Source organism: Penaeus monodon, chromosome 14 (assembly GCF_015228065.2).
Source record: "Penaeus monodon isolate SGIC_2016 chromosome 14, NSTDA_Pmon_1, whole genome shotgun sequence".
Taxonomy (NCBI): domain Eukaryota; kingdom Metazoa; phylum Arthropoda; class Malacostraca; order Decapoda; family Penaeidae; genus Penaeus; species Penaeus monodon.
Genome location: NC_051399.1, coordinates 28,251,706 through 28,270,868, shown reverse-complemented (window position 1 = coordinate 28,270,868; position 19,163 = coordinate 28,251,706). Strand labels below are relative to the sequence as shown.

Sequence of the window (19,163 nt, the reverse complement as noted above, 5' to 3'; positions counted from 1 at the left end):
CCTGCCTACCAAACCCTGAGAAAGCAGAACTCAAAGCCCTCCTCACAGATGACTGCAGTTCGCAGTCATCTGTGTAATTTGAGCAGTTTTACCAGGCTTATCCACTAACAGTTAACTAGGATTTGGGTAGTATCAAAATTCCTTTGCCAGACCTGAGATGTGTCAGAGACCACCTGCTGAGGCACCAAAGTGTGTAAAGTGTGGTGGGGGCTTGTCGAGCTTCTTCCCTGTTAGTTCAGGAGTAAGACAAGGCTGTCTTCATGCACCAACACTCCAACACTTGCATGGACTGGATACTGGGTAGAGCTACTATCCAAAGTCACTGTGGAGCAACTTTGGGCAATATCAAGGTTACAGAAATTAACTTTGCTGATGATGTTGCTATTCTTTCTGAATCTCTAGAAACCCTAGTGGTGGCTCTTGATGCATCTAGCAATGAAGCGAAGCCCCTGGGGCTAGAGGTATCCTGGACCATGACCAAGATTCAGGATATATGGGGCCTGCTTAGAGATCCTGTTCAGTCGTTACATGCTTGTGGCGAGAACATTGAGGTCACAGAGAGCTTTATATACCTCGGTAGTGCAGTTCATGACTCTGGGCTGCCAGACCAGGAAGTCAGATGAATTGGCCCGGCAGCAGGGGTTATCAACAAGAGTATTTGGAGGTGTCGGTACCTGTGCAGAAGGACCAAATTGCACTTCTTCAAGACCCTGGTATTGCCAGGTTTACTATACGGTAGTGAAACTATCTTGTGCTTTAGAATCTCGTCTTGATGCCTTTTGTAACAGGTCCGTGCGCCAGATCATGGGGAACAATTGGCTGGACCATGTGTCCAACCAACAGTCCCACTGTGAGACTGGTACAGAACCTGTTACCTGCCACCTCGCACGTTTCCCACAGGATGATCCTGCCCATCAGGTTGTCTCTGTTCGAGACAACCCTGGGTGGAAGAGGCCTCATGGCAGAGGGTCCCTCATGGGTGGAGGGACCCTCATAGATGGAAATGAAGGGTGGATGCGGTTATGCGCCCCTGCCGGCGTTAGCTCCCTAATGATGATATATATATGTGTGGGTGTGGATGTAAATACATATATATATATATATATATATATATATATATATATATACATATATATATATATATATATATATATATATATATATATATATATATAAATATATATATAATAATATATATATATATATATATAATTGTAAAATATATATATTATATATACGTATATAATCATATATACATATATATATATATATATATACATTTATATCATATATAGTATTTATAATTATTATATATATAGTATGTATATTGTATATATATATATATATATATATTATATAATATATATATATACTATATATGTAATATATAATAATATAATATATTATGTATATATATATATTATATACATTATAATCAATATACATAATATATATATATATATATATAAATATAATATATATATATATATATATAATATATACTATATATTATTATATATATATATATATATATATATATATATATACATACATATACGTGTTTGTATGTATATATATGTACATATATAAACATATACATATATAAACATATGTACATATATATATATATATATATATATATATATATATATATATATATATATATATATGTATATGTATGTATGTATGGGTGGGTGCTCCATGGGCAAGGTGATGTGAAGCGATGGTGTGGTAGCCTAGATAGTTTTAAGTGTTTGCATGCCTTCTTGCTTGCAGCTGCCACCACTGGCTAGCCTAGTGCGGAAAAAGGGAGCGGCTTTGCATAAGTCTCCCCTGCCAGGTCACAGCCTCTCCGTCATCGAGACTTCTGCAGTGCTTCCTCGTGGCCACCCATGGGTAACTGGGCACCTTGTAGTCCCAGGCTAAACTATGGGGGATCTCAGAGCAGCAGGAGGCCCCAGAGGTATGGAGCTATGGCCCTGCCAGTCCTCTCCGACAACGTCATTAATAAATGGTTATGCTGGGGGAAGGGGTGCTGTCCCTCCCAACCAGCAAGCAAGGTGGGCTGTGGGTCCCATTGGGAAGGCAAATGTTGGGGTGCAGGATGGGAATAAGAGTTACTTGTCCTGCCTGCATCTTGGCAGGCATCAACCCACCATGAAGCTTGTGGGGCAAAGCACTTGGGAACCCCACAGGTGGATGGGGGCCCCACAACCCGCCGATTCCCTTTATTTGGGGCAGCATTGGCGGGAGGTGGCGTGCAACCGGAGTGTCCACCCGAGGCTTAACCTTAGGCACTTGTGGCAGGATGAGCGGTTAGCTCTGCTATCAAGGGACAGCCCTCGGTAGTTGAGGTGACACTAGTTAATGATCATATTATGGCATTGAGACTGAAGCATGCCTTTGGCTTCATGTCTCTTATTGCTGTATACACTCCTACTGATGTTTGTAAACTCGCATCTGTGGCAGACAATTGCCCCCGGCGAGATATTCGCATTGTTCTGGGCGACTTCAATGCAGTATCTGGCTGTGACCAAGCTGACTATGAGATGTCCGTCGGCCCCCATGGCTCGAGAGCTGATCCCGGCAGCGAGAACAGCCTCCTTCTCCGGGACTTTGCTAGATCCCAGAGAATGAGGATCTCTGGCTCCTGGTACTAGCACTCCAACCCGCATCGTCGGACATGGTATAGCAATACAGGTAAAGTGGCCAAGGAGATCAACCACATTCTTGTTAGCACGCAATGGAGGATCCTCCAGAACTACAGAGTTTACCAGAGTGCCGAGTTCTGTGGCACTGACCATAGGCTGGTTGTGGCTACCCTGCGGATCCACTTCAAAACTCCCCGTCCCTCCAAAACTCCCCGTCCCTCCCTCTAAGGTGTTTCACCTGGACAGACTAAGGGAGGAGTGTGCCCGTGGGTTCACCATGGCAGTCTCTGACCAATTCACAGAACTTGACAACTTGATGGACCCAGTTGCTCTATGGGAGTTCTTTGAGCAGCTCAGGAGTCCATTGGCATATGCCAATTCAACTCAAATGATTAATCTCTACATCAAAATCATTGCCGACAGAGCAGGCCGAGCAGTAAGCACTCTCCGAAGGCATGGTGGGTCGGGGATAAATCTTGCTCTTGAATTTGTAACAAGGATATAGCAAACGATCAAAGAGCCTGGGCACAACTCTTCGTTAAAAATACACAATGCATGGCAAAGAAAACAGGACATAAAATTAATATCTAATTAAGGGGCATGAGCAAATTCACATAAGTGACAATTCATATCAAAACTTGTGTATAAAGCTGCATCACACTACTTATCTCAACGTCCATTCACCACTGGATAATAAAAAAAAAGGGCTTGAGTATGGCCTCTCTCCAATCTGTTTTAAAGCAGGAGGTTCCCTATTCCTGCAGTCTTCCGTCAAGGATCTCTGAAAGCCTTACTGAGATAAGCAAACTGCTCGTTGGATAAGGAGAGAGAGTACCTGTAGCTTCGGCCGTGCGAGCGTGAGAGCCTCTTTAAGAGAGGCGGCAAGCAACGAGGAGAGTTAAAAAGGGTCTGAAACCCCGGTTTCCAAGTTGTTTTAAAATTTACACAATATGCAGTAAAGATAAACAATTACAATGATCACATACAGTTAATCACAGAAAGCACTTTTGTTTCATAGTCTTTGGGTACACCATGTAATTGGTAAGGTCAGTGCTGGTCCCTAGTGGCCACAAGAGGAAGTTCCATGCATGTGGGATCCCCCTCAAAGATAGTCCCATTTTCCTTTCAGGAAGATAGTTCACTAGTTCAAGGCTGGGGGTGAACCTATAGCTTGGGGCTTGCATACAGTCTTGACTGCCATCTGGCAGTCTGGTACCATTCCCCCTGACCTATTGAGGGGCGTGGTCATCCCTCTCTGGAAGGGGAAAGGGGATCGTTGGGACTGTGGCATTACACTGCTCAGCATACCAGGCAAAGTTTTTTCCCACATTCCCACATTCTTCTGAAACAGATCCGCAACCACCTACTGAGGCATCAGAGACCAGAGCAGTCTGGATTCACTCCTGACAAGTCCACAATAGACCGAATACTAGCGCTTCGAGTAATTGTGGAATGCCATTGTGAGTTTGGCCGTGGGTTGCTCGCAGCCTACATCGACCTCAAGAAGGCATTTAACTCAGTGCATTGGGAATCACTATGAGAGATCCTGAGACTCGGGAATTCCAATGCTGATTATTGGCCTACTAGCAAATCTTTATACCAATATTGAAACTGCTGTAAAGTGTGGTGGGGGTCTGTCGAACTTCTTCCCTGTTAATTCAGGGGTGAGGCAAGGCTGTGTCCTTGCATCAACACATTTCAACACCTGTATAGACTGGATAATGGGCAGAGCTACTAGCCAAATTCAGTGTGGAGCAACACTAGGCAATATCAAGGTCTCAGACCTTGACTTTGCCGATGATGTTGGATTCTATCTGAGTCCTTGGACAACCCAGGAGGTCATGGCTTGGGCAGCTCGACGAGACCTGTCGTGAGGGATTAGAGATGGACCGTGGGCCTGCCTGGAAACTCGCCTCGAGGGACCCTCGTGATTGGATACGAAGGGTGGATGCGGCCATGCGCCCCCATCGGCGTTAGCCCCTTGATGATGATGATGTATGTATATATACAATACATATGTATATGTTTATATATATAGACATATATAACATGTACATATATATATATATATATATATATATATATATATATATATATATATATATATATATATATTGTATGTATATACATATATATACAAATTTATATAACAATTATAGTAATAATAATGATAATAATAACAACAACAGTAATAATAATAATGATACTACTACTAGTAACAATAACGGCCATCATCATAATAATATAACAATAATATAATAATCATGATAATAATAATTCAGAGTGATTATAATAATGATAAATCATAAATAATACTAACAGAGAAAGAAACGTATTTCTGCCAGAGCCATCTGGGCTGAGCATAGTTGCTATTATGTGGATTCTCGTTCTCCCGGTATCTTCCGTAGCAGACGTTGAATCAGGTTTGTTTACAAACTGAAACGTTGTGGAGAAACGCAGAATGAGGATCCAGGGGATATAGACATAAAAGGCCTAAATCCCTACTAAAGAAACGCAGAATGGGAAGTGAGAAGAAAAAGAGATATGATCGTTCTAGGTCACGAAGCAGAGAGAGAAAGAAATATAAGAGAAAGTAAGTTGTTGACATGGACTTTCGTTAACTGACTTAGTGTCTATAAGAGACAGAAAAGTATGAAACTATTTCGAGTATTGTGTACGCACTATGCGTTTAACCATATGTTGTATATTACGTTCATGTATAAATTTCCGAATATGACAATCGAGCTTTCCCTGACAATATTTATATCATCAGATTTGCTCTCATGTGATGAGACCGATTCTGATGATCATATCCGTCACATTCTCCAGTGAACAATCTTGATGTGATTTGATGTCCCGATAACATGGGAGGGCATGGAGTGGATCTTGGAAATTATGGGGCAAAACAGGCTGACATGAAAATATAAACAGAAATTGGAAAACATTTGATAAACTTTCTATCTATGACAACCAGGATTAGAGTAAAAAAAAAAAAAAATAATAATAATAATAATAATAATAATAATAATAATTTTCCAAAAATGACAACAGGGTCTTCCCTGATAATATTTATATCATCAGATTTGTTTTTGTATGATGATAAATCTGATGATCATTTCCCTCATCTACTCCCCTGCTATCATGACTTATAAAATCAAATCAAGATTGTCGTCTGGAGAATCAACAGAAATGATCATCAGATTCGTTCTTATCACACAAGAACAAATTTGATGATACAAATGGTGTCAAAGAGGACCTGATTGTCATATTTGGAAAATTAACCCAGAAATGTGTAAAACAACCACAAAAAATGCTGAAAATCGGATAATGAAACTGACGCTCCAACTTTCAAAAAACTCTACAGGAACCAAACCCATCGTTCGAAAAAATTTAAAAATCAACAGGATTTCACATAATCTGAACCCCCAGAGTAATATATAAGCCTGGACCCCCATGGCTTCAAGAAAATACTATCTATATTCCCTAGCCAGGGGGCTACACCCCCTGGATCCTCAGAGTAAAACCACATATCTTTATATAGCGAAACACCGAAAGTTTCTTCGCTTCTTTCTATGGTCAAAATTGCGTGGTTTCTTATAATTTGTTTTTGGCATTTGGGGCACTTTATGGGTTCAAATAGCAGGCTTTGATAGATACTAATGTCTATTTGTTCTGTATATCCACTATATAGCCTGAAAAATGACCCAGAATTGATGCAGCACTTAAATTGAAACATTTCTCACCGGGGTTTCTCAACAAATGGCATCGCATGGCCTGTCAAATATCCCGGTGGCAAAAGGTGCACACACTGGTTACTGTACAGTATAGAGTAGATAATTACCAAAATCGTAAAAGTAGTATAATAAACTAAAAAGAGTATATTACATAAATGAATTCAAGAAAACAGACACTGATAATTTGTTTGATATTTGTTCTCACAAGCGCGTTGTAATATATAGACTACTTGATAGATCGCAGTAATGTGTTACTCATCACATTTGTTTTGGTCCTCACAAGGTAAACATGGATCAGGACTTAGAAAATGAAGGGTCAGTTTTCTCTCTTCTCTGTCCTGTATCTCCCTTTATTTTTGATTTGTTCACATTTTCCCATAGATGAAAAGTTTTCATCACAGTAACCACTCCATTCACTTTTTTTTTTACTGTAATCCTGGTATGGGTGCACTTACTTTATTTTTGATACCGGATATTAATAAAACAACTCAGTCTGGAATACTTCTCAATATGTTATCTCATAACCTTGCAAATAAGCTCGTAATCCTGTTTTTTTCTTCTTCTTTTTTTTTTTTTTTTTTTTTTTTTTTTTTCTTTTCTTTTCTTTTTTTTCTTTTCTTTTCTTTCTTTCTATCATTCTTTCTCTCTAAGTTGAATGTTGATGTTTCCGGTGTCACACGCCGCTCTGCAGGATGGGGTGGGGAGGGGTCCTGCTGTGAATGGCGGGTGGAATGTGTGACATCACGCCCCTATTACCTTACCTTTGAAGGCGTGATATTCATGAAGTCAGTGCCCAAAATGTGGGACACCATATAGATTAAGTGAAGAGAAATGTGGCACTGCTATACAGGATTCAAAATTCCCCCTGTGAAGTAAAGATTTATGGAATACATTCAGTTTCACAAGGCCATCTATTACAAGAAAATTTTTGCATGTAATGAAAAGAATGAACACAAAATAAGACCCTTTTCATCTGTGGTATTACCTTCCCAAATTGATAATAACAAAGTTATGTGAAATGTGTGCATGATGGCTGTAATAGCAGTTCAAAATGTAGGTTGAAAATTATGTTTCTTATAAAATGGCCACCCATACTGTTTCTGAAAAATTTCCTATTTCCTAATATATATTTTTACATAGTTTTGCAAGGAAGTTCTTGATAACCTACAGTTATCCTCCTGGCTCACTGTTTTTAGTCAATTCAAATCCAGAAAGTTGTCAAAGGTGGTAATAGTAGAGATTTGAAGAGAGGGTAAATTGTAGGTATAAAATGTAAAATAGCAATTGTATTTAAATATCACATTGAATACCCTCAGAAATTGAAAGATATATATCTGAGCCACTTGGAGGTACTATGGTTTTGTTCTATAACTGAAGCCCCATTGAAATCCAGTCTAAAGATCAAGTCATATGCACAAGGTAATATTTCCTGTAAATGTTGTTTCACAACAGTCTGATTGCAGAGTATGTTACCTGCGAAATGGAATTTTTTTTGCAATTTGCTAGTTGTCATGCATGAATGTTACACGATGATTCCATATTTCTTCATCATAAAAATTTTGAGTTAATCTCTAGGCTGTGGCTACATTTACATCTTCGTAATGTAATGTCTGTTGACCAGTTTTACACGAGTTTTGGTGGCACGTGTAGTGTGGAATTCTCAAACTTAGCTATAACCATAAGATTGAATCAGACTCTGTATTGTTTATGCAGGGGGCTGTGTTCCTATGACCCCCCTCCTATGGGGCACCCGCCCCCCAACTCCGACCAAGTAAAACAAAGGAGAGAGCTGCAATCACAGTACTGAATCAATCACAATATTGTCTAATGCAGGGGGCTGTGCCCCTGCAACTCCCCCATGGGGAGCTGCTGCCCCCAACCCCTACCAAGGAAAACAAAGACTCCTCCACGTATTCACAGCAGGAGAAAACATCAGACAGATTCGGCATTGGGCACTCTTGTGTGTCAGTTGTGCGCTCTACCCTGCCATAGGTAGAGTGAGAATTCCACATTGCAGACACACAACCATAAAAATAGTAAATAGACATCACATTACAGTACCGTAAATATAATCACTTCATAATCTAATTTGAGATGATATTCTTATAGAAGACTAAAAATTGGTTAGCACAAGAAATAATCTTTAGACATGAATGGTAATGCCACAAATAAAGGAAGAGGTTAATCTTTACTGTATGGACACACTAAGCTAGGGCAAATTGAAGATGATATTCTTGTAGAAGACAAAAAGTTGTGGTCATTGGTACAAGAAATAATCAGCAGACACAAACAATAATGCCACAAATAAAAGAAAAAGATTGCAGAAAGCACCACTGACAGCCAAAGTCTATTCGGTGCTCCCATGTTTCAGCTCTATTTTGCAGTGCATACCATAGACATTTGGTATTATTTAATAAGAAAAACAATCTGGGGCAGTAGTCACGAAAGGTCTTAAACTCCGAACTTTGTCTTAGACAAAAAAAAAAAAAAAAAAAAAATTGCCATATCTCAAAGTTAATGTGGTAATAAAATAAACATTTTCATTGTTATAGACTCCATGAAGTTAAAACTACATACTGCAATAAATCTTAATTCTATAATAACAATAGTATTACACATTTTATGTATTCAACTAAAGTTTGGCCAACCATAGGTTTCTTGTCACTGTATCAGCTGTGAATCCACAAGGTGCCATTTGTATTTTCAAATAGAAAATTGCTGTAAATGTGTAGAAAAGGATCAATTGATGGTTGATAATAAATCAGAGTGGGCTTCCAAAGTCTATTTGTCATTACTGATGTGTGATTATCTTCATATTTCTTTGACTCAGCAAATTTGTCTAGGACTCCCCACAAAAATATTTTAGACAGGCAATTTTTGCCTAAGACTCAACCCAAGTTTCAGGACAGGTGTGGAAGTGTCCTGTGCATAAGGACTGTCTTTAAAAGTACAGTGCAATTTATATAGATTTGAAGGTAATTCTGAATTTGATAGAAAAATCTTAGAGGATGCCTTTGATTTATTGTCAAGCTATGAGGCCTATTTTGACAAATTATCAAATGTTAATTGGGCCGTCTCCTACATTTTTATTGCTTTATTTTATTAAAAATATGCAAATAGTGGCACTCACCTTTACAACTGAAGCAATGGCAGTAAGAGTAGGGATACCACATCACTCATTAGATATACTTAATGTGTAATATTACTGTTATGATATCATCAAGATTTATTGCCATATTTACTTAATGTCTTATGACAATAGATCTATTACAACATAAATATGTAAGTATGTTGTATTACCCGCATTAACTTTGAAATATGGCATCGGAGCCTTTTTTTTTTTTTTTTCAAAGACAAATTTCAGAGATGTGTGTGTGTATTCGTGTGCGCACGCATATACATGCCTGCGTGTGCTTGTGTGATGGGTGCTTGCGTGCGTGTGCTTGTGTGATGGGTGCTTGCGTGCGTGTGTGTGTGTGTGTGTGTGTGTGTGTGTGTGTGTGTGTGTGTGTGTGTGTGTGTGTGTGTGTGTGTGTGTGTGTGTGTGTGTGTGTGTCTGTCTGTCTCTAAGACAAATTTCAGAGTCTAAGACCTTTCATGAATACCACCCATTTCCTGGGTGGCTGTTCCTTGGATTAGGTTTTCAAGGTTAGCTTAGTTAGTTTTAGTAAGATTATTTGAAAACCATATCTTACAACTACTTTTCTAGTAAGACTTGAGTCAGAGCTGTGCATGAGCAGAAACAATAACCATAATGAAAAGTTGGGGGAAAATGGAGATTTTCAGATTAATTATCATTGTTAACCCATTGGATCTGGGTGAATATTGACCACAATCCAGCCAACAGGCTTACATGAGTGGTGACTCTCCTGGTATGTGGCTTGTAGGTCATGCCCACACAAATGCTCATATGCATTATCAGGATTGTGCTTCCCCTTTGCAATGTTATTATCTCTTTTTCTGCAGTAACATTTTTTACTGATTTGCTATGATATATCAAGATGGTAATACACTGCTCTCCTTGATCAGACTCTGTTGATAGTCTACACCTCTGTGTAATAATAATTGTGATGAGTAATGGAGTGTTTTTTGTTAATTTTTAAATCGTTTTGTATTACTCAGTGTTCTGTAATACACTGCACCACCAGTCGTGATTTGAAAAATGAAAATAGTGTTCTCCCAAGAGCTGGTGCTCCTTCATCCATGGGTCATGAATGGTACATTTGACTCATTTACAGATGGAAATACCACAAAGCCCCTTTCCTAAATGCCTACTAATTCTAATAATCCTCCAAGACCTTCCTGTATTCATTTCAATTCATTTCCATCACCTCGGCCCTCAGCCAAAAAAAGTTTCATGGCAACATGTCCTATTACTTGGTCTTTGGCCAAATTTTTTGTGATATTATGGTCATGTCACATGGTCCAATGAGCTAATATACATTTGTTAAAATATACAGGTTGCATATGTGTCACTGCATATTGCTGTAGGTGAATTTGTATTGTCTACAGTTATGTCATGAAGACTTTAGGCTTGGGAAAATTTGGACTGAGGGCCAAAGTGACAGAAAGTTGATGTCATGAGAATTTTGGCTGATGGCTGGAGTGACAGGAATGACTCGCTGCCAGTGCACAAAGCTCTTGGAGGGTGATTAGACTTAGTGGGCATTTAGGAAGGGGCTTTTGTATTATTTCTATAGATAAACAAGTGTGGAATGTATCATCATGTGAGCCATGACTGGAAGAGCACCGGCTACAGAGAGGATGCTATTTCCATGCTCAGGAACCTATTCCTGCCCGTTGTAACTGGTGGCACAGCTTGTATTACAGAATATTGAATATTATGAAGAATGTAAAAAAAATATTGCAAATAACAAAATGTTACTTATTGTTACTATTGCATGGAATTTAGGACTACTTAGAGAGATGAAATGAAGTCTCAGCAAGAAGACAGATTATTACCATCTTGATAAATCAAATCAAATGACATCTATAGACAGAGTGGCCCACATGCGGTCAGTGATGTATGTGGATCCAAGGGGTTGATAACCAAACCAAAACTAGAATGATATTCAAATGTATGTGATCAGAAGTTGGTTTTGTCAGATGTTTTTAAAGTTGTGTTATGAAACCTTTAAGACAGTATTATGTAATTTTCAGGTCCCGTTCAAGATCTATTTCACAAGAGAAGCAGCCCAGACACCATTCATACACAAGGTCCAGGTCAAGGTCTCTTTCAAGACGCCATGAAAGAAGTGACTATAAACGAGATCATCGATCAGCATCAAGGGACAGGGAAAGAGATGGACCAAAGGCTGGAAGTAGGCAGAGGCATAAATCAAATTCCAGAGGAAGGGAAAGGATTAGGTCAAAATCTAGAGAAAGGGAAAGGATGAGGTCAAAGTCTAGGAGCAGAGAAAGGATGAGGTCAAATTCTAGAGGCAGGGAAATGCAAATGCAGAGGTCACTACCAATTGATCATAATACAGGTAACCACAGAAACCACAGCAGACTCAAAAAGAAGTCAAGATCTAGCTCAGAGGAATCTGTTGATAGAAAAAGGGAAAAGTCCTTGTCTAAGGAAGGAAAACACAAGAAACACAAGAAAAAGAAAAAGAAATACAAGAAGTCATCATCTTCATCGTCAACATCTTCAGAGAGTTCGGACGAGAGCACAGAAGATGAAACCAAGTTGCTTCAGAGACTTACAGAGGAACGGAAGAGAATAAAAGAGAAAAAGGTCAAAGAAAAGGTAGCAAGGAAGGCCATGGAGACACCAGCTGAAAAACGACTGCGGAGACTCCAAAAAAAGGTAGGGTAAAGATACGTTTGTCATGATGTGATGATTTAGAACTATTTTCTTTATCTTTTGTAATTATTGTTTCCAATATGATCAGTGTTTTCCAAATTTTTTTTGGATATTGTGTCTCCATTCTTTTGTTATTATAAATTAATGAAATGTATTATAGTTTGTATTATTGAATACTAGACAATGAATTAGTAATGAATATGATAAATGAGCAGTAATTATTAGACCAGGCTAATGAATGATAATCAGAAAGCATAATGAAAAAGCCAGTAACTGAGAATTACAGAACATTAATGATATTTTTGTTAGAAAAGAGGCTGTTGTAGTGATTTGATATTGATTTTCCTTCATCTTTATTTATCCTTATCCCTGCTGTGTTGTAATAATGGATGAAGATACTTCGCATGTCTCAAAACATTCCTTATTATTAGTCTTTTTTCCTAGAAATTATCAGTGCGATTGCTTTGCTTATTCATATATTATATATAGAAGCCTTTACCCATACACACATACAGTCTCAGTAAAACAATGATTGAGGTGAGATAAAGTTTGAATAAGGTAACTTCTTAGTATTGCCTTGCACACACAGTTGAACAAAATTCCATATTACAGTTTGAAAGGCATTGCTCTTAGAAATTTCTAACAAAAGTTCAAATTTCACTCTCCTCAGTAGGCAGGTCAATGTTTTACCACATAAAGCTAAAAAAAATATCATACAGGAGGTGCAACAATCTTTTAACCCTTGGTTACAGTTTTCTGTAATGTCTACTACTTTTTTGTGAATTTTGTTGCAGACAGATTGCTCCAGAAGTCCTCAGCCACTAAAGAGTAAATTAGTAAACACTAATCTGTCCTCACCTGACTTTTCCATTCCTTGAATTTGGTCTTCGGTACTAATATTGATACTATTATTATTATCATTGACATTATGATTATCAAATGTTATCAAATACTAATAACAATAAAAGATAAAAGATAATCTTTCCAAAAATCAAGGGAAGGGGTAAACAGAGGCTGATAGGTCTAATAATTGACTTCTTAATGACTAATTAATTGTGGAGCTATCTATGTGTAAGCACAATAAACAAAAATTCAGTGGACATAGCAAGAATATCCTGCCATCTATGACCATTGTATTCACGATTAAGTCAATCATTATTTTTGTCATCAGTTTTGTTATTAATGTCATTATTATTACATTTATATTGGTATCTGCACGGGTTTGGTTGTGCAACTAAAATCTGTTGATGTCAACCTTCATTATTTGTTGATATAATATTTGTTTATATTTATGTATAGTTGTTTTTCTTTCTATCTGTCTGTCTATCTGTATGTGCTCTAGTAATATTTTTCTGTTCTTAGGAAGCAAAGGAAAGGAAACGAAAGGAAAAGATGGGTTGGGACAGCGAATATCTGCATTTCACCAATGCTGACAATCCTTATGGTGATAACAACCTTCTTGAGACTTTTGTGTGGAAAAAGAAGTTGGAGAAGGAAGGCTTAGCAACTCTGCCAAGGTAATTTTTTGTTTTTGTTTTTTTCTGTCATTTAGTAGCATTTGAAAATAAGTATTAATTTCTAATCAAAATGAGGGAATGGGTGATTGTGGAAGACATTTATATAGAATTGCAGAACACCTTTAAATAAATATTTTCCTTACTAGTCTAATTAACCCAGTTCCATCAGGAAAATTCACAGTATTATTCTGTGAAATCTATTTACACATAGATGGCTTCACAATGCGCAGCCACTAAGGAGGCATTAGCAGTCTACATGCCCTCACCTGAGTTTCCCCTTCCTTGAGTTTTCAGGATTTTTTTCCTTTTTGTCTTTCCGTTTTTCTAAAGCTATTAAAATTGATGCTGTTATTATCATTATTGATATTATATTTATTACAGTTGTATTAACAATACTAATTGCCATATAAGATAATATAAAAGATTTCCAAAAATCAAGGAAAAGGGTAAACAGGGGAGATAGGTCAGACTAGTAATTGGCTCATTGGTGATAAAACTAGTGGATCCATCTATGTATAAATATAATTAATAAACTAAATCACTGTGGGCATGGCATTACTGAAAATTATTTAAATTTAAGTAGAAAAGGTACCGTATTTATAATAAACATATAAAAGAAATCCAGAATTTGCTGTGATTTTCTTTATTATTTATATTTCTCTAGTGTGGTGATTCCTCAATTTTACTATTTTCAATAAAAGATTAGAGGTTTCATATAGCCCTTATTAATGCACAAATCTACCATTTCAGGGAAGAAATTGAAAAACAGAATCGTCTCAAGATGGATGAAAACAGAATGGAGCTGGAGAAGGTGAAGAAGAGACGGCAAGAGCGAGAACTAGAGCGGCAAGAGCGGGAAAAGATGATGGAGTTGGAGCAGCGCCAGAGGGAGGCTGCACAGTTTTCACAATTCTCTAAGCAAGAGGATCAATTCCAGCTTGAGCAGGCCAGGTGGGATTTCCATGAAAGGAAAACTTTATATATGTAGAGACTGACTTTTTATTTCTTTTAATTATTATTTTTGTTATATATGTCTTGATATTTTACTATTCATTTAAAGTGCTGAATTACTTACTTGAAGGACTGAATTGCTTTGTTGAATTCAATTGTGAAATGTAGTCTCTTTAGTGCTTTTATTAACCCCTTGGATCCGGGTGATATGACCATCATGTCATGAAAAAATTTGGCTTGAAAGCCTGAGGTCGTGAACATGCTGTCTTGAAAAATTTTGGCTGAGGTGTCAGGAAAATGGGAACATGTGAATTTTGCCTGAATACTGGGCAGACGGGAATGGAATGACTCGCCACGAGTGCAATAAAGCTCTTGGAGGGTGATTTGACTCATAAAGCATTTAGGAAGCTCTTGCATTATGTTCCATCAGTAAACAAGTGTGGAATATATCATCTATGAGCCATGACTGGAAGAGCACCATTTCCTGGGAGAACAATATTTCCATGCTTAGAATCTTATCCCTACCAATCAGGGTATGTTACAGAACACTGAATAATAGAATACAAACACACACACACACACACACACACACACACACACACACACACACACACACACACACACACACACACACACACACACACACACACACACACACACACACACACACACACACACACACTAGTCTATATTACTTCCATTTCCATGTTCAAGATCTTATTCTTGCTGTTATCAAATTACAAATATAGACTTTGGAAAATGGCAAAAAAAAAAAATACTTATACAGAAAGAGATAATAACTGCAAAGGGGAAACATGAAGTCTTGACACCACATATGAGTATTTGTGTGTGCCTGGCCTTACAGGCCACACACTCATGAGAGTGGCCACCTCAGTAAGCCTAAATGCCCAGGTTTTGGGACACATGTAGGCAACAAAGCACCCAGATCCAGTGGATTAATTGTAATGAAGGAATGCAATACATTAATTAGTGTTCATCCTCAAATGGCTAAATAACATAATTGGTATTTTCATTAATTTGTACAATACATGAATTAATCTCCATTCCTAAAGGCTGCGGTCACAAATTCGAATTCAGGACGGACGAGCCAAACCAATTGATCTCCTAGCACAGTATGTCAGCTCAGAAGGTGATGTGACAGCAGTTGACATGCATGAGCCTTACACACATTTGACTGGGCTTACACTTGTTGATCTAGAGGATTTGCTGGAGGATATAAGAATCTATATGCAATTAGAAAAGGAGGTAAGGAATGGTACATATAGTTTCAGTATGTGTGACTCTCTTATGTACAGAAGTGTCTGCCACATCCTTTAGTGCATAAATTGAATAGTTTTTGGGCATGTTAGAGATTTAGTTGTGATCTCAGAATTTTTCACTTTTGTTGAAGGGGAGACTTGTTGATTATATATTCTGATTTCTTGTTATAAATGTTTACAGAATATGAATCAGACATATTGGACTGATTTAACTATCATAGTGCAAGATGAACTGAGACGTCTTCGGCAACGAGACACAATAGAAGATGCAACAACACACCGACAAGGCATCCATGCTGCTGTAGCATCAGACGTATCAGCCGTCTTCCAAAACAAATCCCTTGCAGAGTTGAATAAACTTCAGTTAACCATAGAAGCAAAACTGTCAGGTCCTACAACTGGTCTTGATGTTGGGTACTGGGAGTCACTGTTGTCTCAACTGAAAGGTAATTACAGTGATAGGAATCTAAAACTTGGAATGTATTTATACCTCATTCATTGTCATATACAAGCTGAGAGACTAGATTATTCTTTAAGAACAAAGGAATTATCTGAAATTATCTAATATTAGTGATACATACATAGCACTATATGATTTTATAAAGTTATATTTGCTTGTATTCAAGTAACTGTAAAATATTTATATGACAAGGTTTCTTTCTTTTTTTTTTTTTTTTTTTTTCTTTTTTTTTTGTGTGTGTGTGTGTGTGTGTTTGTGTTGTTTGGTGTGTGTGTGCTGTGTGTGTGTGTGTGTGAGTGCGGTGCGTGTGTGTAGTTGTAGGGGTAGGGGTTTATTTGTGGATGGGCAGGTGCATGCCCATGTGCAAGTTTGTCTGTGTGTATTTGTGCTTGGGGTTGTTGAGCGTGGACACTTACAAGTATTGGTCTATCTGTATGTACATCAGACTGAAGCTTATATAAGGTAACATTTGAAATTGTAAATGTATTCCTTATAATTGTTATTGTAAATGGATATTGCATCTACAAAGGTTATAACATGAATATTTGAATCCTCAGCACATCAAGCTAGGGCCAGACTTCGTGAACGACACAGGGATAACCTGAAGAAGAAGCTGGAGATGCTAAAGGCAGAGCAAGGGGTGAAGGAAGAGGAGGAAGGAGAAGAGGATAACATATCTGAAGAAGCTGATGAATCTGAAGACAGCAGCAGTGACGAAGAACCAAGGAGAGAAGTTAAGGTGAAGGAAGAGGTGGAGGAGGATGCAAATCATAGCGAACATGAGGCAGAAGAAAGCACAAGAGAGAAGAATAAAGAAACAGAGGAGGAGTAAGTTTTGTTTTGCTGTATATAATTTTCTTCACTACTCTCTGTTAAGTATATAAATTTTTGGTGCAGTTTAAGTATGAGAAATAAGAGAGTATATGTGAAACTAGCTGATTAGGGAACCAAGGTAGATATGGACACAGATGAAAAATATTTGTTTTTTTTACATAGATCATTATAATGTGAAGAGGGCATAAATTTTGTTAATTTATATTTTACTCTTGTATAACATGTAGAAACCACCATGAGCAATATCTACAAATACAGTATATCACCCTGGCTGTACTTTTTAAATATGTACTATGATTTGAGTATAGGACAGATATTTCTTCTTCGAGCACTAACCCCATGTATGGCTTAAATTATATGGACTGTGATTTTAACACCAAATCCTAAAGTCCTCATTTTCCATGTACAGTAGACAGATTTAGTTAATTTTCTGTGTCGTTTTTAAAATCAACAAATGTGGTATGCAATGTGGTATGCAATTCAACATTTACAGCAGAACTCCACAATAAATATCAGTCGTTGGTAGTGAGAATCGTTTTATAAGATGTTTTAAGGTCCTCTAGAATATACATGGAAAATACACATAAAGAGTAATTTAAAAATAAACAAACACTGACACTACCCCTTTAAAAATGCTGAACCTAATTTAGACTTTATTCCCCTCAGAAATGCTTCATTATTTCTTGAAAGTTTAATTGAGGAAGAAATCATATGTAAAAATTAATCCATTAAGACATCAGAGTTTTGTTATAAACCAGGCGTAGTTGCTTTTGCTTTGATCAGTGGGAACAGTCATGCTGGATAGGGAAACCAGATTGATGATATATTGCTAATGTCTCAGATTTTATCTTAGGCCTGTTTTGATATATCCCAAGAGAGTTCATTCATATTTATACCATAAAATATTGTAATTTCAATAAACAAATATAAAAACATCACTGATTTATATTGATTAATGGTTATTTCCAGCTTAATACTTTATAATACTCGGACTTTCCCACTATATAGCATTGTAAACAGCAATTTTCCCTTTTCCTTTCATTCTACAGAGGACGATGATGAATGGGATTCAGGTTGTGAAGGTGATAGCGCTATTCATAGTGCAATCTCACTCTATAATGCTGGTAGATATTCTCCTCGGTTAACCAAGGAAAAGAAATTGGAGCCTGGCACAGTGGTGGTGGATGAGGCTGAGGACATGCAGAGAATACTCTGGGCTCGGCAGCGTGTGGTCAGCGCTGGTCAAGGGGTGGAGAGTGTCTTGTCATCAGAGGAGAAAGTCATGCAGAAGGAGGCACAGCGAGCTATGAATGAGTAAGTGTACACTAGCAATACTTTTAGGATATTTTATATATTATATATTAACAATGAGTAAGTATATGGAATTATATGTTTCACCAGATAGTGCTGGCACATATTCAGAAATATTAATAGTTCTCTTCCTTTCAGTGATGAAGCACAGTTCAGTGTGGAAGCTAAGTTAGATACTCAGCAATACCTCTGGTCAGACAAGTACCGTCCCCGTAAGCCTAGGTATTTCAATCGAGTGCACACTGGGTTTGAGTGGAACAAGTACAATCAGACTCACTACGACATGGATAACCCTCCACCTAAGATTGTACAAGGTTACAAGTTTAACATATTCTACCCTGACCTCATTGAAAAATCAAGAACACCACAATACGAGCTTATTCCTTGCACTGATAACAAGGACTTTGCCATTCTCAAGTTCACTGCAGGACCTCCATATGAAGATATTGCCTTCAAGATTGTGAATCGTGAGTGGGAGTATTCTTATAAAAGGGGTTTTCGATGTCAGTTTCACAACAATATCTTCCAACTGTGGTTTCATTTCAAGCGATATCGGTATAGGAGGTAAACTATTTATTGAAATATTATTTTTGTTTATTTATATACATATAGGCTC

General features: G+C 37.6%; 1 protein-coding gene across 1 annotated transcript in view; it reads left to right on the top strand.

Annotated features, from left to right (window-relative positions):
• Positions 1–5,048: 5,048 nt before the first annotated feature.
• The window catches only part of LOC119581033 (cactin-like), a 14,566-nt gene continuing 451 nt past the window's right edge, over positions 5,049–19,163 (top strand). The window contains 9 exon segments of the mRNA XM_037929315.1: positions 5,049–5,244; positions 11,546–12,197; positions 13,557–13,711; positions 14,462–14,662; positions 15,736–15,928; positions 16,124–16,388; positions 16,960–17,234; positions 18,288–18,550; positions 18,686–19,163. The exon segment at positions 18,686–19,163 is cut by the window's right edge and continues 451 nt beyond it. Of these exon segments, the coding sequence (XP_037785243.1) occupies positions 5,171–5,244; positions 11,546–12,197; positions 13,557–13,711; positions 14,462–14,662; positions 15,736–15,928; positions 16,124–16,388; positions 16,960–17,234; positions 18,288–18,550; positions 18,686–19,115 (2,508 nt within the window). The 5' untranslated portion in view covers positions 5,049–5,170 and the 3' untranslated portion in view covers positions 19,116–19,163.